The 24,931-nt window shown below is 35.2% G+C and overlaps 2 protein-coding genes across 5 annotated transcripts; one reads left to right on the top strand and one right to left on the bottom strand.

Moving 5' to 3' along the window:
• Window positions 1–4,336: 4,336 nt before the first annotated feature.
• LOC106068714 (glutathione S-transferase 3-like) lies at window positions 4,337–14,242 on the bottom strand. 4 transcript variants are annotated; one of them, XM_056025294.1, is made up of 7 exons: window positions 14,112–14,239; window positions 9,410–9,495; window positions 8,927–9,075; window positions 7,134–7,226; window positions 6,179–6,300; window positions 5,909–6,013; window positions 4,337–5,092 (listed from the first exon to the last, which is right to left on the bottom strand). In XM_056025294.1, the coding sequence occupies exons 2-7, from the start codon at window positions 9,424–9,426 to the stop codon at window positions 4,928–4,930; spliced, it is 651 nt and encodes a 216-aa protein (XP_055881269.1). In that variant the 5' UTR covers window positions 9,427–9,495; window positions 14,112–14,239; the 3' UTR covers window positions 4,337–4,927. The 4 variants fall into 4 exon arrangements, with proteins under 4 accessions (XP_055881269.1, XP_055881271.1, XP_055881273.1 ...); XM_056025296.1 differs by lacking the exon at window positions 9,410–9,495 and having other exon boundaries at window positions 14,112–14,242; XM_056025298.1 differs by lacking the exon at window positions 5,909–6,013 and having other exon boundaries at window positions 14,112–14,241.
• A 3,999-nt stretch (window positions 14,243–18,241) lies between these two features.
• LOC106066533 (temptin-like) lies at window positions 18,242–21,837 on the top strand. The gene is made up of 4 exons (XM_013225593.2): window positions 18,242–18,552; window positions 20,326–20,508; window positions 20,670–20,826; window positions 21,704–21,837. Exons 1-4 carry the CDS (start codon window positions 18,499–18,501, stop codon window positions 21,769–21,771), a joined length of 462 nt encoding a protein of 153 aa, XP_013081047.2. The 5' UTR covers window positions 18,242–18,498; the 3' UTR covers window positions 21,772–21,837.
• The last annotated feature ends 3,094 nt before the right edge of the window (window positions 21,838–24,931 follow it).

The raw sequence follows: 24,931 nt of genomic DNA, 5'->3' as shown, positions 1-24,931 counted from the left end.
TCAACAAATCTTCATTTATTTATTTATTTATTTTAGAATCATCTGTTTTGTAGACTTTCTATAAAAGAAATGATTTTTTTTTAGTCTTATAAACTGAATTTGCATCACTTTTAGGTTAGGTTAGGATAGGATTAGAAATCTTGAATGGTTCTAAAAAAGACTTGTTATTTTTCTTTAATCGCTTCCATGTGAACTCTACTTCCATTTCGGAGGTACAAGTCTGAAAATGCACAAGGCTCTTTGTTTTATAATTGACAGCTAACTCAAAAAAGTAAATGCTGAGTCTGATGGTAAAGTTTTTCTTCTATTACCAAATCTTGATCTTTTTATATTCTTGTCAACCTTTTAAGTTTTCTTGTACCAAGCATCAAGAGTGAGCAGTTAAGTACATGTAAGTCACTAGAACTTGCAAATAAGATGAGAATCATTGACTAATTGATAGCAAACAAGATGAGAATCATTGACAAATTGATTACAAATAAGATGAGAATCATTGACAAATTGTGTTTTTTTTTTTTAATTTACAACAGTTACTTGCATCTAATCTGAAATTGAATTTTGTTGACATTTGGCTATGTTTATTTCACTTATCAGAAATGCGAATGGATTAAATGAGTCAATAAATGGTGTACTTAGTTTCATGTTTCAGCATCAAAGGTTTCTGTTTGTGCAAGATTCTTTTGTAAACTTTTTTTTTTGTTTTCCTAGTTTTATGCTAGATGTTTATCATGTGAAAGTTTTTTTGTTGTTATAAGAACAAATGTCTTCATTGCATGCTATTTGCTTGAAGAAATGATCTTGTAAAAAAAAAAAGAAAAAATATTTTATCAAACACGCTAAAAATAGGAACCAGGTATTCTATTAAGCTCATTTATATATTTCAGTAACTGACTCAGTATTTCTTAAGGTGACAATGATTCATTGTTTGACATGTTATGTGAAGAGTAGTTTGCACACAGTCATTATGCAATGGTTGCTCATATGGTATGTGTTAACTTTGTGCATGTTCCAATACTGTACTACTTTTTTAATCTAACAATTATTTTGAAAGGGTTAATCTTATCAAAAAAAAAAAATTAAAAAATTTCATTCATAAACTTACATAGTCAGCAAATGGTGTTTTGTTTGAATTTTTTAAATGAAAAAAAGATAAAGAAATACAAATTGTACATATTATTGCAGTAGCATCAGACATAATTAACTTCTCTCTTCTCTGTTTCATATCATTATTGTTATTTCTGACCTAAGCTTTGTTATAGCATCATTTTAATTGCCTGCAAGTACTTGTTGGTGATTACATTCACTCTGGTCTACTGTTGTTGTTGTGTTTCACTTGTAAACTTGCTGTATACAAAGTTCGATAATTCTGTTTTGTACATAGTACAGTAAGTATTTGACTTCAACATAATGTTCATTTATTGATAGTATGGTAGTGATCAAGCTGGGGGGGGGGGGTGAGATTAAAATCAGCTGAAGCTGGAGGACTGCGGTTTGGGAATTGTGGGAGTGGGCAGGTGGCTAAATTAAAGAGCTTGCACAAAGCATCAAATGTTATTAGTTTATGCCTGGCAGGTCAACTGGGATTTATGAACTTACTATCACAGAAACCTCAGAAGAAATACTGAGAAATGATTTATGTTCCTAGGAATCATCCCAGTAGGGTAGATTGCTATTGTATTATAATGCAGCAAATAATTAGCATGCAAGTATTTAACAATTTTAATCCTAAAACACAAGACATGGCATATTGTATTCGGTGCTACCATGAGATTCTTTTGACCATTCAAACAAGAGTGTATTATGCTGTAATCATACAGTGGCCTATCATCTTATCTTCTCAAATTATTTGACCAAGGATGATAATGTTACAAATCATGTTGTATTACTTAATTAACTGCCTTGATTTGTCAAACATTTCTTTCGATATATAATGTCTTAAAAGTCCGATTTAGATTAAATTTGTCTTTTATTAAAAAAAATAAATATATATATATTAACATTAACATGTTTTGTTCTGGTACTCTTTTGTATAAATGTTTAGTTTGTATTTTAAAGACTAATATATTAATGCACAATCACCGCCAAACAAAGGCTATGAAACAAACACAGTATAATGTGTAACAATTTTAATTGCCTTTTTCTATATTTTACTTCCTTATATATTATGAGTTGTTAGTTTGGTCTCTAAGTCCAAATCTATCCTCTTGTCCCCCATAGCTTGCCAACTTCAAGCCACATATAATGTATGGGCTTTCTAATTAAGATTTATGCTACAGAACTGTTAAAAATCACTGGACTAAAGCATTTTTCCATGTTTGTATTTCCCATGTTTAGAGTTTTACTTCCAAATATCACCTTTTAATTCTTTTATTTATTTCATGGACCCAAAATTAATGTTTTATCTTCTTTCAGACCCCCCCCCCCTTTTCCACATTAGGATAAACATTAGACTAAAGCTATTGAACTGAACAATAAACATCATTAGAACAAACCTAATGTATGCATCAAACAACCTGACTCAATAATTATTGAATAAATCATGATATCCGATCACAACACATAAATGAGACAACACAATTAAATTAGCCGTAGACAGTTCAATTGACTTCAATATTAGATTTGTTTAGGTGGACTGTTAGTGAATAGCTATTGTCTTGTAAACAGATTCAGCGGATGAAAGGAGCAATGCTTGCGATGATAAAGACTTGATGAAATTCAAAGGATAAAGAAACAAATTCTTGTGATAATAGATTTGATGAGATTCAGAGGATATCGGAAAAATGCTTGTGATAATAAAGACTTAATCAGATACACAGGATAAAGGAACAACGCTTGTGATTATAAAGACTTAATCAGATACACAGGATAAAGGAACAACGCTTGTGATTATAAAGACTTAATCAGATACACAGGATAAAGGAACAACGCTTGTGATTATAAAGACTTAATCAGATACACAGGATAAAGGAACAACGCTTGTGATTATAAAGACTTGATCAGATACACAGGATAAAGGAACAACGCTTGTGATTATAAAGACTTAATCAGATACACAGGATAAAGGAACAACGCTTGTGATTATAAAGACTTGATCAGATACACAGGATAAAGGAACAACGCTTGTGATTATAAAGACTTGATCAGATACACAGGATAAAGGAACAACGCTTGTGATTATAAAGACTTAATCAGATACACAGGATAAAGGAACAACGCTTGTGATTATAAAGACTTGATCAGATACACAGGATAAAGGAACAACGCTTGTGATTATAAAGACTTGATCAGATTCACAGGATAAAGGAACAACGCTTGTGATAATAAAGACTTAATCAGATACACAGGATAAAGGAACAACGCTTGTGATTATAAAGACTTGATCAGATACACAGGATAAAGGAACAATGCTTGTGATAATAAAGACTTAATCAGATACACAGGATAAAGGAACAACGCTTGTGATTATAAAGACTTGATCAGATACACAGGATAAAGGAACAACGCTTGTGATTATAAAGACTTAATCAGATACACAGGATAAAGGAACAACGCTTGTGATTATAAAGACTTAATCAGATACACAGGATAAAGGAACAACGCTTGTGATTATAAAGACTTAATCAGATACACAGGATAAAGGAACAATGTTTTTGATTACAAACGCTTGATGAGATTCAGATGATAAAGGAACAATGCTTGTGATGATAAAGATTCAGAAGATAAAGGAACATTGCATGTGATGATAAAGATTCAGAAGATAAAGGAACATTGCATGTGATGATAAAGAATTGATTAGATTGAGAGGATAAAGGAACAATGCTTGTGATAATAAAGACTTGATGAGATTCTCAGGATAAAGGAACAATGCTTGTGATAATAAAGACTTGATGAGATTCTCAGGATAAAGGAACAATGCTTGTGATAATAAAGACTTTATGAGATTCTCAGGATAAAGGAACAACGCTTGTGATAATAAAGACTTAATCAGATTCACAGGATAAAGGAACAACGCTTGTGATTATAAAGACTTAATCAGATACACAGGATAAAGGAACAACGCTTGTGATTATAAAGACTTAATCAGATACACAGGATAAAGGAACAACGCTTGTGATTATAAAGACTTAATCAGATACACAGGATAAAGGAACAACGCTTGTGATTATAAAGACTTAATCAGATACACAGGATAAAGGAACAACGCTTGTGATTATAAAGACTTGATCAGATTCACAGGATAAAGGAACAACGCTTGTGATAATAAAGACTTAATCAGATACACAGGATAAAGGAACAACGCTTGTGATTATAAAGACTTGATCAGATACACAGGATAAAGGAACAACGCTTGTGATAATAAAGACTTAATCAGATACACAGGATAAAGGAACAACGCTTGTGATTATAAAGACTTGATCAGATTCACAGGATAAAGGAACAATGCTTGTGATAATAATGACATGAGATTCACAGGATAAAGGAACAATGTTTTTGATTACAAACGCTTGATGAGATTCAGATGATAAAGGAACAATGCTTGTGATGATAAAGATTCAGAAGATAAAGGAACATTGCATGTGATGATAAAGATTCAGAAGATAAAGGAACATTGCATGTGATGATAAAGAATTGATTAGATTGAGAGGATAAAGGAACAATGCTTGTGATAATAAAGACTTGATGAGATTCTCAGGATAAAGGAACAATGCTTGTGATAATAAAGACTTTATGAGATTCTCAGGATAAAGGAAAAATGCTTGTGAGATAAAGACTTGATGAGATTCTCAGGATAAAGGAACAATGCTTGTGATGATAAAGACTTGATGAGATTCAGAGGATAAAGGAACAATGTTTGTGATGATATAAACTTTATCATAGGAATGTTTGCAACTAAATGCCCGTTACAATATCACAATGTCCACCATGATCACAATTTTGTGTCCGGTCTGCATGATAAGTAATTTGACAGTTGTGGCAGTCCCATGACCATGGCCTTGTGATCTGACAAACTGGGGTAGCTGTTTAACACTGAAGGGTTTTCTTTGATGAATGTGTCAAGGACGTCTGCTACGGCCAAGTCTGCTATACTGAGCTTATTTGCAAAAGAAAAATAATTGAAAACTTAAAAAAAAAATTTAAAAAAAAAAACCTTAATGTTAGGATTTCTTTGTATGAATTAGCAAGAGAAGGAAATAAAATACTTCATAACTTTTCTACTCCCAATTAGAATAGTATTAAACTGGGAAGACATAGACCTAGACCGCACTAGATGGAGAGAGACAGTGACCAAGAAAGCTATGGACAGCGAAAAAAAATGGGCCTCAGCTCTGGAAGAAAAGCGTGTCATGCGAAAAATGGCCAACTCCTCAACCACCAAATGCGATATTTGTGGACGGGAGTATCTCTCCAAAACAGGGCTCCACAGCCATATGAAAAGTGTTCGAGATGAACCATAGTCGTTCTACGACTGAAGGAGGCCAACTTAGGTTGTCAGTATCCACAATTGATTCTACTGTGTCGGATGATTCCACTCCTAATTGGAATCGGATTAATCTGGTTGTCAGTATCTACAATAGATTCTACTGTGTCTACTTGGAACGCGGTGGTCTCTTTTAAATTCCAATAGCCCATGTGTCAAGAAGGCCAAAACCAAGGTTATTGAAGACCTTCAAGATTTGTTTAAGAATTACTTGCCATGTTTAAATTATCTGAAACTATTTCTCACGAGATAATCATAAACTCTTTAAACAAATTGTATCAGACCGAAATTTAATTATTTGCAAAGCATCCCCACCTCCCTCAAATCATTCATTAGCCATCAGTCCCTCAAAGAGTTGAACACATTGGATTTGAGATACTTGAATATAGAGTATTAATACCACTAGGCTATTTAATTTAAACGACTCACTTTATCACCAGCTAGATATTTCGAAGTACTTTTGACCAATCTTTTCTCTATCTTGTTCATAAACTTTGGGACATCTTGTTTCTGAAATTTTTCTTCTAATATTTGCTGTGCAATGTATCAAAATTAGAAATTAGAATATTATTGAAACAACGTAAAATTGTGTTCTCATATTTTTCAGTTATCGATTGAAAATACTCGACTAACTTAACTCGGCTATTCACTAGTCAAATTATTCTTTCAAGATCTCGATAACTTAAATTTAATTCTCACCTTCTGTTCTGGTGTCAGAAGTGAGTCAGTCTTGAAACGGACATAATCAAGTCTAAGCTGATCCACATAGTTGAGAATGATGTCAGCGTTTAGTTGGTCCAGCTCCGTATCCCCCATCAAATCTACGAAGCAACATTTCAATAAGTCGATTAAGAATATTAATAAGTATGACAAGTAAATGCAATTTTTTTAGCCTATGGACAAATGATCAACTAAAGCTCTGGGACGCAGTTTTTAAATTAATTTATACGATCTATTCTACACCAACCTAAGAAAAAAAACTTTTGGCTTAACGAAAGAATACATTATCTCAAGGCTATTTCTAGTTAGATAGCATCTACTCTTTAAAGACGGAAATGTCATTTCTAGCCAGATAGCATCTACTCTTTAAAGACGGCAATGTCATTTCTAGCCAGATAGCATCTACTCTTTTCATACGGCAATGTCATTTCTAGCCAGATAGCATCTACTCTTTTCATACGGCAATGTCATTTCTAGCCAGATAGCATCTACTCTTTTCATACGGCAATGGCATTTCTAGCCAGATAGCATCTACTCTTTTCATACGGCAATGGCATTTCTAGCCAGATAGCATCTACTCTTTTCATACGGCAATGGCATTTCTAGCCAGATAGCATCTACTCTTTTCATACGGCAATGGCATTTCTAGCCAGATAGCATCTACTCTTTTCATACGGCAATGTCATTTCTAGCCAGATAGCATCTACTCTTTTCATACGGCAATGGCATTTCTAGCCAGATAGCATCTACTCTTTTCATACGGCAATGGCATTTCTAGCCAGATAGCATCTACTCTTTAAAGACGACAATGTTATTTCATTTTTCCTGACAAGCGCCCCCCCCCACCTTTTTTTTCCATACAAGCCACCAGTTCTTTAAAGTGTACTTGAGGGAGGGGTAATTAAGATCTAAAATTTAATGCGAAACTACTCACTATATTTCTTGGCTAGGTAACGAGCCAGCGGCAGACTTTCCCCGTACTGGACACCATCTACCTCCAGGAAGGGGACATGACCCTCTGGTGTATCTGTATCATAGAGAAGTGACCAAGAAGTTTAGAGAATTTTTTCTTTGTTTTTGACAAGTGGGAAGTGAAATAATTTTGAAATTATCATTTATTGTAGCAAAACTATCTTATCATATTATCTTATATAAGACAGACGTTACTTCAAAAAAAGAAGATGATTACGAACTACGCGTCATACATGGTAGCCCCCTTCCTCCTCTAGGATAAAGTTTTCAAAAACAAATCTATACATCAGTACATTTTAAAAAGTCTTTCTTTTTCATCACATTCAGTTCACTTCTTTCAGAAGATATTGGCATGACACTAAATCCTTATTTGGCTACGACTTCTTAACTCTTTCTCTCCGTAATTATTTACCACATTCTGGTGGCATCAACGCTGGTATCGTCAGTTAGGAGAGAAAGAGTTAAAAGTAGCGGTGATTATCGAGCGTTTCATATCAGCAAACAAATGTTTTACATTGACGAATTTAGTTGTACCCATCAATTGTTGAACGCACATTTCTTTTTTAGAAGTGGCTAGCACACCAGTTGGCCTATAATAGAACCTTTTTTTTTTCTCCACACCTTCAGAGTAGCAAAGTACAAAACGAGTGCATATGTTAAAAAACTTTTTCGATAATAGCTAAATGAAAGAACAGTGAAAGAAGTCAACTTCTCCAGATTTATAGACCTTCTTATGTCGGCCTAATTGTGTATCAATCACATAATTGAAAAGGACCGCTCTGCTGAACAGATGTGTTTCTGGAAAAGTAAGAAATAGACTACATGACTGACATGAAACTTCTTTTTTTTTTTTACTAATTAAGTAAAACTGGCATAAGACTGGTGTGGGGGTGTTATCTTACAAATTACGGACATTCCTCCAAAAGAGAAGATAATTATGTATTGCGTGTATCCATGTGTTAACTTAATTGTACATGCTAATTAGAGAGTCAAACTCTACTGGTTCCGCAGGGTTATCATGGCCGGAAGTCGTTATGGATATAAGCACTTCACTACCTATAAAATGTTCCCTAATGGCATGCGTCTCTAGCCACTGACAACCAGTCCAACTCTTGGCCTTTATATATGGCACAGATATTGAGCCCGGCGAAACTGTTTTCACTAACAGGAGAAGGGGCGAAGGCGAGTAACTGGCGCCTAAACCACTAAGTTTTGGGCAGGATAGGCTAGTTAGCCATTCCGGGAGAACAAGTAATCTTTCTCTTTATACATTCTATATTTGACTACATTTATATGTGTATTTTTTTTACACACTTCAATATCTGGTGTCATTAAAATAGTTTCATGTTTTTTCTGTAGCTTTGTTTTGATATTTTCGCTTCACATTTGTCTCGTGGAGTCAACAGGTCTTTCAATGTAGTCGAAATTCCTGCATCAGCTAACTGTTTATTTCTATCAGTCGCATATTTCTGGAAAAATGTCATCGACGAAACTGTTGCTCTCGAACTTGGCAAGATGGCTGTAAGCTTTGTTTACTAACATTGGAATAACTATGGTGACGCCCTGTCCGTTGTTCTTACGGAAGCACAGTCATACAATACAATACAAAACAGCTCGACAATACGCTGCCTTAATGAATACTTCGTCAAATAGCGGCGTATGATACGCCGGGGATCGACTTATACTCGTAATTATAGAACAAGGGTCAGTATATGGATTTTGAGTTTTAATGTCGTAATCTATATAAGAACTTACTTGGTTTTAACTCTGGCCAATCAGAAGGCTGCACTCTGTGGTCAATGAACTCTACTTGAGCGGTGTGCAGCAGCAGACGAATCAGTTCTCCACGACCGCGAAAGTTGAAATAGTACAGCTTGTATTTCGGACTTGGACTTGCCATTACTCTAAGACAGATTTTATATTTTTTTTACAAAGCTTATATCATTCACTCCGTCTGTCTGATAAAAAGTTTCAACATGTTTTTGCTCCCGTTTCACATTTTTGGATCAAGTTAAAACTTTGCACAATTATTTATTGAATGAATCAATTTTTAAAAAGTAAACAATTAGTAGATTTATTGTTGGTGATTGATTAATTTGTTTGATTTCGAAATAAAAGTAATAAATGCTACTTAATGAGAGATTTGGATATATATATATATATATATGTATATATATGTGTGTGTGGATTTTCTGAAAAAGTAATTCATATATGTTTACAAATCTTATATCAACTTACTCTGTCTGGTAAAACATTTGAACACGTTATTTCCCCCACACCAAATCTTGGATCAAGGTGAACATTTTCTCCATTATTTCTTTTACCTGACAAAACCATTATCAATAAAAAAAAAATAAAAAAATAAATAGTTAATAAACTATTGGCAATTTATTACTTTGTTTGGCATCGAACAAGGGAAAGAAATTGTACTTGACTGATGTAAAGGTCTAAATTGAATTAGTCATCTTTATAATTTGTAAAGAGAAATAGGTCGGCGCTTAAAAGTTTGAAAATAACAATAGATAACTATAAAACCTTCTATTTTCATAAGCACTTCGCTGGCACAGTGGTTAGTGTATTGGCCTGAAGAGGCTTGAGCCCTCGAGTTCGAATTCAGGTTTTTTTTTAAAGAATGCACTTAAGAAGCGATTACATTAACACTCACCCAGATACCACCTTCTTTCTCTCCCCCCCCCTTTTTTTCCCCAGACAAGTGATAGGATCATAGCGTAGCCTACTGAGAAAGCTAAAAGCATGAAATCGCGCTGAACAAAAAACAAGGGATAAAAAAATCTATTTCATTCCATGACCGATCCCAACTAAACAACTGAAACAACTATAGTGTGAACAAAATGTCTGTCTATTTCTCCTTGACACATTTTGTTCTCGCATTTTATTTTAATTTTACAAAACTCAAATAGAGAACATAGCTGAGGTTACGCTATTGTGGTTTCGGTTGATATATTTCCCCATCAACGGTGGGCTTTCAATGTGTCACGTCGTTGGCGTGTAACTAAATATTAAGGAACTGAAATGAAATGTGATCATTAGTGTGCTAAAAATCTGAGGCGTTACTTATCCTTGATTTTGATTGATAATTTTATTTAACCGACATCTATGCAAATACTAGGAGAATTAAACAGCCATAAAAATCTGGCCAATTTATTTATAGATATTTTAGACGGTGGATGCTTACAAATAAAATTGGAGTAAATACTATGCGGATATACTCTACATTCTTCATTGATACCTTTGTTACAGTAACGCTTAGGATTTGATCTGATAACACACAGACGGTAGGGTCAACAGGTTTAATGGGCAATGCACGAGATGGGATGAGGATATCCTGTGAATACATGGGATCAGGATTGAGGGTAAATTTAGATACATGTAGACTTGGACACAAGGAAGGAGATGGGCTGAATTGAGTGGGCTTTGTAAAATGCAGTCGGCTGAATTGAGTGGGCTTTGTAAAATGCAGTCGGCTGAATTGAGTGGGCTTTGTAAAATGCAGTCGGCTGAATTGAGTGGGCTTTGTAAAATGCAGTCGGCTGAATTATTCAATTTTTGGAGTATGTACCTGTATGAGAGGCAAAGCAAATACATTCACACACTTAGAGCCTACACAAGGAGACTCACATAGGCTGAACAAGTTTATTGATTCACATGGGCAGAATAATGTGATTGATTCACACAGGCAGAATAGTGTTACTGACTCAAATGGGCTGAATAATGTTACCGATTCAGATTGGCAGAATAATGTTATTGATTCACATGGCCAGATTAGTGTTATTGGCTCACATAGGCAGAATAGTGTTACTAACAGTAACAGAGACAGATTAACGTAATTGATTTAAACAGGTATATTATTTACTGACACACATAGTCTAAAAGTAAATGTTACTGACATTTTTGCGTAGTTTTGTAATGCGGTCACAGGGCTCTCTGTTTCTGTGTTAAATTGTCCGGCTTATTGGTATTCTAATTGTTTTAAAAATAATAATAATAAATAATGGGTTAATGGTCAAAGCCAAGACTCCTTACAAAGAAATACATTTCTTATCTTATATAATACAGACGTTACTTCATAAAAGAAGATGAATATGTCCTACGCGTCATACATTAGTCATCTATTTTAACCGCATATTAACCAATGACCTAAATTCTGCCAAGTCACTGGTTTTCCTGGCTAGCTCAGGCAACCCATTCCATGCTCTAATAGCGCTAGGGAAGAAGGAGCATTTGTACACATTTGTCTTAGCATATGGAACGAGGAGTGTGTCTTTATCTTTGTGTTTTTTCTGAGTATTTTATTAAATTTTGTTTTTGTATATGAAGAATATGGTTGAGTGTTTTATGTATAATTGCTACTTTACTTTTGAGTCTTCTGTCCTGAAGGCTTTCCAAATTTAGTGATTTTACCAAAGGTGTTACTCTAGTCAAATGGGAATATTCGTTTGTTATGAATCTCACTGCTCTATTTTGTGTCTGTTCCAGTTTTTTGATGTTTTCTTGAGTTGAGGGGTCCTAACCAAGGTTAAATAACATTTTTGTTTTATGTTCTTATTTGATTTATAGAAATTTCTTTTTAATAAACCCTAATATTTTGTTTGATTTTTTGATAGTTTCATCAATATGGGGATTCCATGACAATTTTTTTCATTTATACTACCTAGGTATTTCGCATTTTTAGTCTGTAGGGGGCCTCCACAAAAACCCATACTTAAATCAGGCCCTATAAATAATGGGCCATGATACATTCTTATAAAAGTCTAAGTAACTAAGACGAAGCAAGAGCTTTTCAGAATAAGTTCCCTTCTAACCGTTCTGCTTACTCTAATCTTTAAATGGAATAGGTTGTTTGGGTCAGCCAGGAAAACCAACGACTTATCAGACACCTAGTGACATGACACATGAAATGCCTAGGACGCAATTATCTTCTTTTTTTTTAAAGTAACATCTGTCATCTATAAGTAAAATCATAACGTAACATTTAAGACTATTGTAACCGAGGGCAAACACTCCACGAAAGAGAAAAGTGAAGAGATATTGTTTTTACAAGGTATTAGACGATCACCACATAAAAGTCTTATGAGTTCATTTAGCTGCTCTGGCCTGCAGGGTTCACTGTCTCCGCCACTGCCTTCCACTAACATACACCGTTCACTGCTGCCGCCTATGTCTTATCGTTCCAACAGGGTTCTCTGTCTTGCCACTAAAACAGGTTACATTAGGTGTCTCAGGAACAATAGTATACATACACTAACAGGAATGACCCTTTCCAGTTTCCTCACAAGACTTCTTCCTGACCAGACAAACTACACTGCTTCTGACCCGCTTACCACACTGGCAATGATCCCTTCTACAACTCAGGCGGTTCTAAGCTTCTAACCTCTATTCTGTCTCTCTATCTACTTGGTTGGAATCAACAGTCCACCATCTTGTTTCTACCCACTCACTAGTCTTTAACAGTGCCCTGGTACGCACCATACGCTTCAATGTGGGAGCAGAGATATAACAATATATTCATTTCAAACTTATTAAGACTGCTATTGAACTTTTAATAGTTTTCAGACTACATACATGTATAAATAAAATACAGTATGTAATCCTACGCAAGCATACATCCAGTATCTGATGCATTATCAAACTTTATCTACATATATTATACACATATAATATGACATGTCATTTGTGGGCCGGGTTATATGGTAATGCCCGGGCCAATTTTGACACCCAGTCCGCCCCTGTCATTGGTCAACCATGAAATTTGCTAGGATCCCGAGTCACAGGCTTAATCATGAAATATTGTGAATGCGCATTACTTGTCACAAGTATAGAAACCGCAGTATAAAGTCAATTGTGATATCGAGCTCAGTTTTCAAAATTACTTTGTATATACTAGCGGGTGAAGTATACAACATTATGGATTAATAACTCGTAAGATAATGTGTTATCAGCCTAGTATTTTTTTGGTCGGTATTGATGTGTTATAACTTTGCGACATCTACAGATGTAAACATTTAACGGTGGTAGTAATATTTGTAATTTAACTGTTTACTTTTACTATTAATTTATGTAGTTCAACTAGTGAATATGTACTGTAATATTATGGAAAGAAATAACAGTTAAAACAAAAACAAACATAACTTTATCTCATATTCCATTTTTACCCTGGTTACTAGTTATTATTATTATTATTATTATAAAAAAATCTAAACAAGTTAGATTTCAATTAGACTTTGTACTGACAATTTAAGAGTTACCTTTCTTTAATGGATTTTTAACTAAAGTAATAAGATTGACATCGATTTGTTATTTTGCTCGGACACCAGAAATAGAATTTAAGAGAAACAAATCTACGATAATTTAAAACATCCAGCACATTTTCCCCTTACAAGAGCCAGATTGCATGCTATGGTTGCAACGCCACTACCTCGAAGATCTAGTTTGTTTATGCACTCGGTATAGTCGCCTAATAACCTTACACAAATTAAATACACGATTCATTTTATTATTCTGTGGGTGTTTGTTTTTTTTTTTTTTCAGCTTTTGTATTTAATTATTATGATTTTATTCTATGGTCTCTTTCAGTCGCAAAGCGATTAATTGATCATCTATTTTGGCAACTACTATTGCTCTGGCATTGTCAAGCTTAAGATTCGTCAAGTAGGCCTACAAACACAAGTTCTGTTGCCATTCCCTAAGCAGTGCCCTTTGAAGAAGTTATCTTTGATTGGCTTGGTGGTGTGAGGATTAACGTTTCAAAGTCTAAATACCTGTCTCAACATATTAAGAGTTTGATCTGAACAGACTTCGAAACGAATTAAAAAAGTGAAACCTTTAGAACGAGATCATGTGTATGAATCAACGAGTGCTTTAAAATGTACACTGAGTCATAGGAGATACACTGAAAACAAAAGTGCATAGTGAAATTTACCTGTATTTTTTTTTAAGTCCTTAAACTACCTGGTTGAAAATATCACAAACACACACACACATTTTTTGTCTTTGAATGAGACACGAGACTAAACTGAGGGAGGCGGGAAGTTTGTTTTTTTTTTTTGCTTCCCGTCAATGATAGCTGATGACAAGGGAGGGAAGGAAGAGAGGCGAAAAATGAAACACGCTCGGAAAGAGAGAGGAGCGCGATATTTTAAATGGTAGACCTATAACTTTATATATCCTGGACACACACACACACAAATCAGTGGTTCTCAATATGACGAAAAGAGCTGAAAGTTTGTAGCATTCAATCTACTGATTGCAGAAAGGGCATAATAAAAACATATTTATGCTAAGTTATAACAAAAATATTCATCTTATTAAAACGTGTATGCAGGTGTAGAAACAATTGTTTAAGAAATATAAACAAATATTTCAGCAAAGTATAATTTTCATAATTACAGGGATAAGGGATTACGTTTTTTCCACCCGCAAAACTTGAATTTTAAGATTAGTAATTAAAATGTGGGTGTGCTTGATTTGTTTTTGGTACATACTTAAGAAATATATCAACGTATAAGGCATAGGCGTAGCCGAAATTCGTTGTAGATTTACTAATGTCAACTGATACATTTTCAACCCCTTCCCGAAATGAAATCCCCCCCCCCCCATAAAAAAGGGGGTGGTGGAATTTTGTGACTGATTTTTCGCTTTAATTTTCTTTATTGACCGGCAAAGGCGGGATGTCTACAGCTGTTCCACTAACTCCAGGAAGAACTTAATCTATGGTACAATAAACGTCTTCCGAAAGAATGAAGGGTCGGAAGTAATAACGAATAATTACGTGTGTGTACACACACACACACACATACATACACATATATATATGGAGGGGGGGGGAGGAGGCAAAATCCCCCCAAACCCGCCCCCCTTCCAAAAAAAAATCCTGGCTATGTCCATGGTACAAGATGTTATTACTCGTTAACTTTTAACCAGTCTAATAACACTACGACAAACAGCTATGAGAACTATTTAAGAAAAAAAAAAGGTCTAGACCAAGCTACTAAAATGTCCACTGTGAAACCTTTGCAGTTATTGCTGCCTCGTTTGTGTCACAATGATTCATTGTAAAGTATTGGTGGGAAAGAATTGAACCTAACACGTATGCTTTTCCGCTGACATATTAAAGCTTTGTATTCTGTATTATTAGTATTATTATTATTATCATCGATTATCATCGATTCCATAGTTATTCTCTGACGAATCGAGATGTTTTAATAGGAAGCGAAATTCATTGTAAACCATTAACAATGTCAAATGTGTGGCTGTATTTCCTCCCATCGACTGGTAACAAGAATCCTCCTAGATATTATAAGTTCAGGGTCTCGAGGTTGAGTTCATAGAGTTTCTATAATTATTTAGTTTTCTTTTCTCCAAAGCTATGTAGGTCTTCTTTCACGGCTGGCCTAGTTATCTTACGAATTGCAGACGTGCCTTCCAAAAGAGAAGATAATTACATCCTACGCGTATCCCTAGTTTGGCTTGTTAATTACAGACTTTAAACTCTGCTAATCATTGGTTTTCATGTCTGATGCAGGCAACCCGGTCCATGCTCTAATTGTACTAAGGAAAGAAAGAGAACGTGAACGACTTTGTCCTAGCATACAGAATTAGAATAAGAAATGTACCATTATCTTTGTGTTGTTTTTTTTTTTATAAGTAGGCCCTACCGGTATTTCAATAGGTTGTGTTTTTGTATTTCTAAGTTATGGTTTAGTCACCACTTTTGTTTGTGTTCTGGTGTCTATAATTTAAGTGATCTTACTAATGGTGTCACTCTAATCAAGTGTAAATAATCATTTGCTATAAATCTCACGGCTCTATTTTGCGTCTATTCTAGTTTCTCTGTATTTTCTTGAACTGAGGGGTCCCAAACAGAGTACGCTTATTCTACTATTGGTGTAAAACCCAAAACCACAAACCTATAAAGGTCTGTGCCCAAAACTTTGATTTATTTTAATGCTTTCGTCAGTATTGTTTTGTAAACTCTGTTTTTTTTTTTTTATTTCCCCGAAGGCTATTCCTAAATTGATAATATTTATGTCCTCCGCTGTCCTTGCTGTGATCTGCTTCCCGTCTTTCAGAACTCTCATACCAAATGGAAACTCAGTACGTAACCTATGTCCTTCCAGTGGTTAGTGGGAGACTGTAGGCTAGACCAATCATTATAGAAGGCCTGAACACTGACCTGCAACGTAACAACATGTGGGCCATTTAAACCAATAGCTCGTTACCACGTCACAGGTCTATGTCTATGGATGAAAAGCGAGTTCGCAGGATTTTTCCATTTTTTTAAATCTATTTAATAAAGCGCATAAGAATTTTCCGCTAAATTTTTTTCTTTGGTTCCGTCCATATATTTCTGTGTGTGTGTGTGTCTTCATAAATACAAGGATTAACTGTCTGAAGCGGCACCTTAACACAAAACTCACAATAATTATTACTAATTATCATAAGGCTCGTTCGGAAGCTGCCTGCTGCACTCTTCCATGTTAGTTAATGTAAACTGTTGTCGCCTAAGCTGGTCTTTAAGGGGTTTATGACGGCCGTCAAGAATAAATTGCCTATAACATATGGTCGTCCCCCATAAGGGATAAGTGCCTTGCCCAGCGTAGCTGTCGAACTAAAAGAAGCCGCTCTACAGTCTACACTGTCCATACCGGCATTAGCAAGAACATTGTTGTTTGTAGTGTGGTCTTGCCATCCTATGCCCATGATAAAGAGCAGACAAGTTTGGTGTAAGCTAAAGTTACTTTCTGTATAGTAGGCCTACCCATGTCACAGGTCCATCCATTTAAAAGGGTTGAGAGAACCTGTGTAGACAGACGGAGCGATTTATTCTGCCACACACTCGTTTGGAGGTGTTCATAAGCGCTACCAGCCTTAGTCAGATGATTATCAACTTCTGTTGAAAATGATGCGTCACTAGATAATGTGCTTCCCACATAGATAAAATCAATAATAATGACTGTATCTTCTAATTCATCGCTCTGATACCGACAAGCATCTACTGCATGAGCCTATTATTTCTAAACTGTCCATCTTGGCCCATGTCATCTTCATCGATTTCTTGTTGCAAAAGAAAACAACAAAAAAAAACTGTCTTAGTTATAGACCTATATTTAGTGTAGGCCTATTTTATTTAGAACCATTCTAGGATCGCCACGTTTTAAACTCCGCCTACTCTAAAGCAGTGATGCGTGAAGTTCATCCATTCACTCGACCGTAGATAAAATCAATTGAATGTAAAGTGCCCTTTGTTCACAAATCACACTCTAGTAAATGGGAAAAAGGGGGGGGGGTGCAGAAAGGGGGCGATAAATGTTTGTAGACATACGCCATCAATGTAGGCTACGGCCGGCTTTAGATTCAATGGAATTGAAGTTTTGGTTGTTCAACTATTGCATTTTTTTTTTCATTTAGCATTTAGACTATGAAAAACATAATAATAATAATAAGGCTAGTCTTCGAGTCCGAAGATCAGTGAGGAATGCAGTATTTCCCGTGGCTACGCAGTCCCAGCTGTGACCTACATATTTTGTCACATAACATATGAAACAATACATATATACACATTCTTAAGTCAACAGTTTGTAACAAATTATTATTATAACTTTTCCTTGGAGACCCCTTTTATTTCTCTACACCCGTAAACTGAATCTTATCTACCCTTGCAGACAGGGCCGGTCCTACAGATTGCGGAGCCCTATGCGAAACGGATTGCGCGGGGCCCAGTCTGGGTATAGATAAGGATAATAAGTGAAAATTAAGATTTTGTAAAAGAAAATGAATTCGTCTTTGCATTTATTAAAACTTTACTAATCACAAAATTAACTATAAGAGCCATCTACAGTAGATTGTAGATTTCCAACAAGGATGCAGTGTCCTAAGGCCGGCCCTGCTTGCAGAGTTTCGGATGTGATATAGGTTCTAACCCTCTGTGTTCATTTGAAACTGAAAAATAGAAGCCTACTTATAAAAAAGTGCACATTACATGCTAGGTCCTAATGATAAGAAGTCGAGATAAAAGAATCTTGGATTATGTAGGCCTACTCTTGTTCTATCTATAACACAGACTTTCGCCGTAGTGTGTATGTGATTGCCATTCTATGAATCTTTCTATTATAATGTAAGGGTGAAGGTTAGATAACGATGAAACTCTCGCAGTAGATCAAATTCTTATTTTATGGAACAATAATTAAGTTCATTTATTTTCACCGCGCATATAAATGTCCTATGATAAGCTTACGTCTATAATAGACAAAAATAAATTTTAAAATTGAATAATATAATTAGCTTGACACAATCGCTGTGACTAATGAATGAATTATGAATCCATGTTGTGGAGTTTTAACTTAGACCATCAAATACAAATGGTAAGTTGATTCAATTGATAAATGTGATGAAATTATCGATTACTTTGATGTTTTATCCTTCAATGTAGTTTGTTTGTGGAGACTTTGAGCTGTTTATCACGTCTGCTAACAGAGAGACACTAAAGAAGAAACTGTACGTTTCTAACAAACATTGATGTAGCCCACAGTGGACTCATGGTAGTTCTCACTTTTTGTGTGACTTACAAAGAGACCATGCGTTCTAAAACGCCGGAACACTGACATGCAAATTCACAACTTGTGGGTAGTTTAGACCAGTAGCTCGTTGCCACGTCACAGGTCAGTTCGGCGTGGCAACGAACTATTGGCCTAAACTGCCCACAAGTTGTGACGCTACAGGTCAGTGTTCAGGCCTTCTATAACGAGTGGTCTCCCTTAAAGCATGTGTGTGTGTGTGTGTGCGTGTGTGTGTGATTCCTACACGCTGAGAAAAAGAAAGTTTTTTTTGGATCGTAGGTGTAGAACAGTGGCTCTCAAAGTGGTATCGGTGTACCCCAAGGGGTCCCCAGTATCATTCAGGGGTTACGCACAAAATTAAAATTGATTTTGATGTCCCTGAACAACGTTATGTATCCCGCGCAAGGTTTAAATATAAAATAATAAAAAATCACTAAGAAATAGTAAGCCTACTTTATCTAGATGTCTTCTGTGTAATAAAACTATGTTAAAATCATTCAATGAAGCTTAAGGGAACATTTAGTAAAAATCCATAGGGACAAAAAAATAAAGATACGATTTTACGTTTCTTTCTTCAAAGAAAACTATTTGAACACACCGTCACTGCAACAGTTCATAGGACTAGCTTCTATTCTAGATGGACAAAAACAATTCTTTATTCATTGAAAGACGTTCACTACTGGTGAAGAACTTATTTTATCAGCTGTAAGGGGGACAATGCTATCGTGCAGCCTAAACTATATTTCGACATTAGAAATAGAATTTCATGGAATGAAATCGTTGGAAATCTCTCACAAAGGCTATGGTGGTGTTGCCGGTCGTTGACTTGTAGAACCAAACTGCTGGTTGTGGGCGCAATAGATCTTAAAACTTCAAATAACTAGAATAACTTCCAACAATACTAAATATAACTTTATTTATAATATAGACAAAATGAAGTACATAGGATTAAATAAATATAGTAGACTTTAGTAATAATATTCTTTAGCAAAATCTAACTCACTACAATAACACAACCTTTCAGTCTCACGTTCTGGAGTCGTCTGTCCTAACTAAGACCAAATGACGACAATGCCACCTATGTTGCATCATTCACAATCAATCGCTAACCTCTTCCCACCGTTACCATAGAAACACACACACACACTCTCCGTAACATATGGGACACACATTTGAGACCCCCAAAAAGCCCTTGTTGAAGACGCAGAAGGCGAAAAGAAAACTTAAATAGAAGGCCGGTCGACACGAAGCTTTGTTTGTGTAGTCTTGTGAAACAATGTATTTATTTTCAATCTTCGGAACCTTTATTCTCCTTTTATTTATTAGGCTTATCAACTCACTCTGTCTCATACAAATCTTTGAAGTCTACTACCACCCATTCTCGAATCAAGCAAGTTGAAACACTTTGCACAATTATTCACGAATAAATCACGAAACATGAATCAATCAAAAAATTAACCAATTAATTAGCTTTAATTTAATTTATTTTTTAAAAAAGGGAAGTAAATCTAAAAATATTAAGCAAAAAAAAAGTTTTTTTTTTAATTTTTTTTATTTTGCTTGTTTCATCATCATCAGGTTGTTACTAAAGTGTTGATATTTATGTCCTCCGCTGTTCTTGCTGTGAACTGCTTCCCATCTCTCAGAGCTCGCATACCAAATGGAAACCATGTACGTAACCCGTGTCCTTCCGGTGGCGTGTGGGAGGCTGTTGGTCACTTTGACCCGATCGGATGGGGAGAATTAAATCCATTTGGCTACGTAAGTAATGTTACAGATCGTTAACGTACAGTGCATTCTAATCGTTTTTTATCCCCACCCCCCGTATTTCTCCATTACATTCTCTCTAAACAATATGGAGAGTTAAGTAACAATGAAATGCTAGCAACTCTTCTGCACAATTGTTTTCCCTTGGTTTTCAGGACTTCCAATCAGCTGGCTTTCAGTGGACTGAATCTCTCTGTAGATTGGACTCGGACAGTGATGGGATGACTAATGGATTTGAGCTGGGAGATCCTACTTGTACCTGGACACCAAACAGCGGCATTCACTTGATTCTGAACGCAACGGGACACCCAGGTTTAGTTTAGAAAGTTGTTGGTTTTTTTTTACAATTCCTACGTTAAGCTTGCATTTCTTTCATGTGTTGGTTGGAGGGGAAATCGGAAGTTGGACGGGTATTTCGAAAACGGCTCAAACGATTTTCCTAGAAATTTTACAGTTAATGTATATCTTTTGGTGAAAAAAAAAACAACAACTAGCTTTTGGCCACACAGTGAAAACTCTGGGTTGCCCTTTATATTTTTAAATGAATTATTTAATCCTCTAAAAATAAAATTTGGATTACGTCTTTTTATCAATACAATTTTTCCGCATGAGGTCAAAGAAAAACAAATTACACAGATCTAGCGGGAATTACCGCACTCGGCTCAAATGTTTCTTTGTTGAATCAATAAGTAGACATGAACATACGTAGGCCTGAAGACCAGCAGTGCCAGCTTCGAGTACGTTCTCAAATATACAAATGTCAAATACTAGACTCTTGAGAAATATGAAGCGTAACGAGAAAGAAAGAGACAGACCTCCACCAGCTTCATTAAGTAGAATCATTTGTTAGGCCAATATAATTATGTTGGGATTAGAATAGTTGCCCGATCGTGCAGTTGGCAATTGGACTGTCATTCAGATTTATAGATGGTCCCGTATTCAAACCCTGCCCGCTCCCACCCCCCGTCGTTTTGCTGGAGGTTTCGACTAAGAAGTAAATTATCTTAACTCTAAAGGAACATCCGAAACATGTTTAACATTTTACAAAACAAACAAATGTAGCTGCGTCTAAAATATAAATATATGCATATGGGCCATTTTTATATTCGTCATTTTTTTTTTTTTTGTAAAAATTTTAAAAAATATTTATAGTCAAGGTGTGATTTTAAAGAAACTATTTTTGTTCTAGGTGTGTGTGAACCGCTCCAGTCTCACCTGTGCACAGAGCAAATAGATGTGTGCTCAACTTTGGATTAAGAGAAGCTGTCAAGGCTTGATATTGTGCAACGCTTGTCAAATTAAAACATCTCATTTCCCAAAGAAGAGCATTTTACTGTCTGGCACCGAACGTTCGACTCAAGAGAATGTCAAAATGTTTGTCTCCAATACTTACCCAATATTAACACTATATTTGAAAAGGACCTACTGTTAGAGTTGGAGAACAAACAATAACTAGTAATAAGGATTGTAATACAAAATTTTTGGAGTACACAGTATCTCAGGGGAGACACCTAGCAGTGACCAAACTAGTTTGTTTTTTGACGCAGGTGTAGGGCTAAGAAACTAACAACCAAACATAAAACACAACGTAGTCTTTTTCTCTGTGCTTTAAGATTGCATTCAAAGGTCAAGAAGACACCACAACTACCAAAAGGAAAACAAAACTACCGGTACTTGGAATCCGCTCAGCAGTGGGTAGGACCTATGTCAATGTAATGAAAAAATCGATCAAAAATCACTTTTTGTTAGGGAGAGGGGGGTGCAATAAGATGAACACTTCTCGAGTTTCCCAGAAGTCATAAACTTCTCTGCTTAGTCCCGCAGTAAAACCTATAGAGGGATACAACACTGGACGCAAAGACACCACTAAATAACACAACGCAACAAACGAAGCAACAAACGCACTCGTAGAGTCAGCAAAGACAATTACACAATATCAAACAATTCTATTAGCCCCGTAGTTACATTAAATTTAACAAAACAAGCAAGTACTCACTTTCTTTCTTCATAAATACAACAGACTTTTACAAGTATTAATTGTATAAAGTGCATATATATTTAAGACTGAAGAAGGTAGTAACCCCCACAACAATGTCACAGAGGGCCTCTACATACTAAGATCAGGCACTGAATGTTAGAACATACAAAAAAACACAGCAGCCTCACCACGTGACACTCGCCTCATTTATAAACCCAGGCAACAAAACCAGCCTCCACTAAGCAAGTCATCAAGAACACAGACGTTTATGAAATATTAAATTTAATTAAAGGCTATTTTTTATATAATACATTAACTATGGGCTTTATTTAAAAAACAACAATCTTTTAGGCCTGTACACGGCACGCACAAAAGACTTCGCCCCATTCATGACAAAACAAAGGCATGCTAAACACATGGAGTGCAAGCTACTTTGGTGATGTATGCAGTCTACACGATCAAATGAAGGCAAGGCTTTCGTCAGGAAACAGATGATTAAACTGATGCATGATGGTCTTAACTTTGGACATTTTGTCAACATTTTCAATTACCCCTCCCCCCCTCCCCTTTCCGCTGGTGCCATTTGTGTGCAGGTAATGTTAGGGTTGTGGTCAAACTGTTAACGACTCGTGAAATCCTTCACAGTAATGAGAATGAAATGATCCACAGTTCGGTGCTTCACTTCACCAAGTCTCAGGAAGATAAACCCTACTGTATATAGATCATTTATTTTTGACTTTCCATATTGACAGTCTCAGTCTTTCGTTAGAGCTATTTGTTATCCAATATTCATTTTTACTTAACCACTAAAAGTTACAGTCAATTCTGCTTCTAAAAAATTTTCAACCTGGATTATCTCCCCTGATGCTTACCATAACACAAAATTATTGTTTGAAAAGATAATTTACATAATTTAATTAAAATGTAGTAATCATACATCCGGAGTATTTAAACAACAATAATTGATCAGTTTATAAAAAAATCCACAACAAAATAAATATTTGATTCAAGTAATTCAGAGGTTTTAACTTTTTCTATATATACGCTCCATTTTCACCAGAAAGTCTCTAGGCTTCCATTCAATTCTGTTTGTACATTATGCACTCCTCATTTACACTTCATTTGGTGTCACTGGAAGATTAAACTTTTGGTAGGACAATCAATCTCAAAAATCAATCCTTAATAAGTTCTTCATTTATGATAATGTTTCAATCTGCACAGAATTATGTTAAAAAAAAGATTTTTGAAACATAAACACAAACAATATAATAGAAAAACTAAATTTTCTTTAAAAACAAAAGCACTATCTTAATAATTTTTTTATAACAAATGTATTAATGCATATAAACGTATAATATATTATATGCATGTGTATATAGTTTTCTAGCCGTTTATATACATGAAGCCTATAAGGCCATATTGATTCCTACAGTTCAAGCACAATCAATGATGACTACCTACAATGTTATTTATATCTCCATCATTTCTAAATCATGATAAAGAAAATATATTTACAGTTCCACAAAGTATAACTGTTATACAAAACAATAAACACCAGATTCAGAAACTGTCAAATCTATTATATAAGATTCTCTTTTAAATCTATTAGTCAACCCAGTCTTAAAGCCTGCATCATCTATATTCATTGAAAAAAAAAAATTGCTCAATGGAGTGATGATTGAATTCTTTCTTTTGATTTAGATATTTTATTAAGTGCTACATGGAAAGTGGGAACTCTTAAGTTTTTATGGGGATTTTTACTCAAAGAAGGAGGTCTGAAATGATGTCCTAGAATATACCTGCCTCTATATGTCTCATCAAGGGAATACTTTATGGAAAGACAAGGCAGCCATACTGAACAAACAGTAGGCCTATGTTAAGTCAGTAGCTAAAAAAAAAAACAACAATGGCAAACTATTGTACTTAAGAGCCCATTGGAAAACAACTTGGTCCAAGGGAAGCCTTTAAAAACAACAATTCTAAATGTAATACAAGACAGGGGGGAAGTGAGGAGAAAGGGGAGGAGAAAAAAAGCCAATTAAAAATGACAATACAAATGAAGACAAATAATTTAGTAATGGGAAGGGTAACAACCTATCCCTGTCACAAAGTCAGGAGAAATAATCCCGTACAGAATTATAGCATAATAAACTTCAGGGTAATACATTAACTTACAAAATGTGAGCTCATTATACAAGAAAATGGTGAATACAATAAGTTGTGCAATAGACTAAATGATGGACTAGTAGTGATACATCCTTGAGAAATAGTTTGTCTTTTTTTAAACAAAGCTTCAATGACAAGAGAAAAGGACTACCTTTTGACTCTTTCAACTTTAAACCAGTAGACCTAAAGTAACTATTATATAATTATGCCACTGTCATGTTGACTATTCAATTATATTCTATGTGGACCTCTTGTGATGAATCAAATGTCTAT

Source organism: Biomphalaria glabrata, chromosome 4 (assembly GCF_947242115.1).
Source record: "Biomphalaria glabrata chromosome 4, xgBioGlab47.1, whole genome shotgun sequence".
NCBI classification, from domain to species: Eukaryota; Metazoa; Mollusca; class Gastropoda; family Planorbidae; genus Biomphalaria; species Biomphalaria glabrata.
This window is presented reverse-complemented; position numbering and strand designations above follow the sequence as displayed.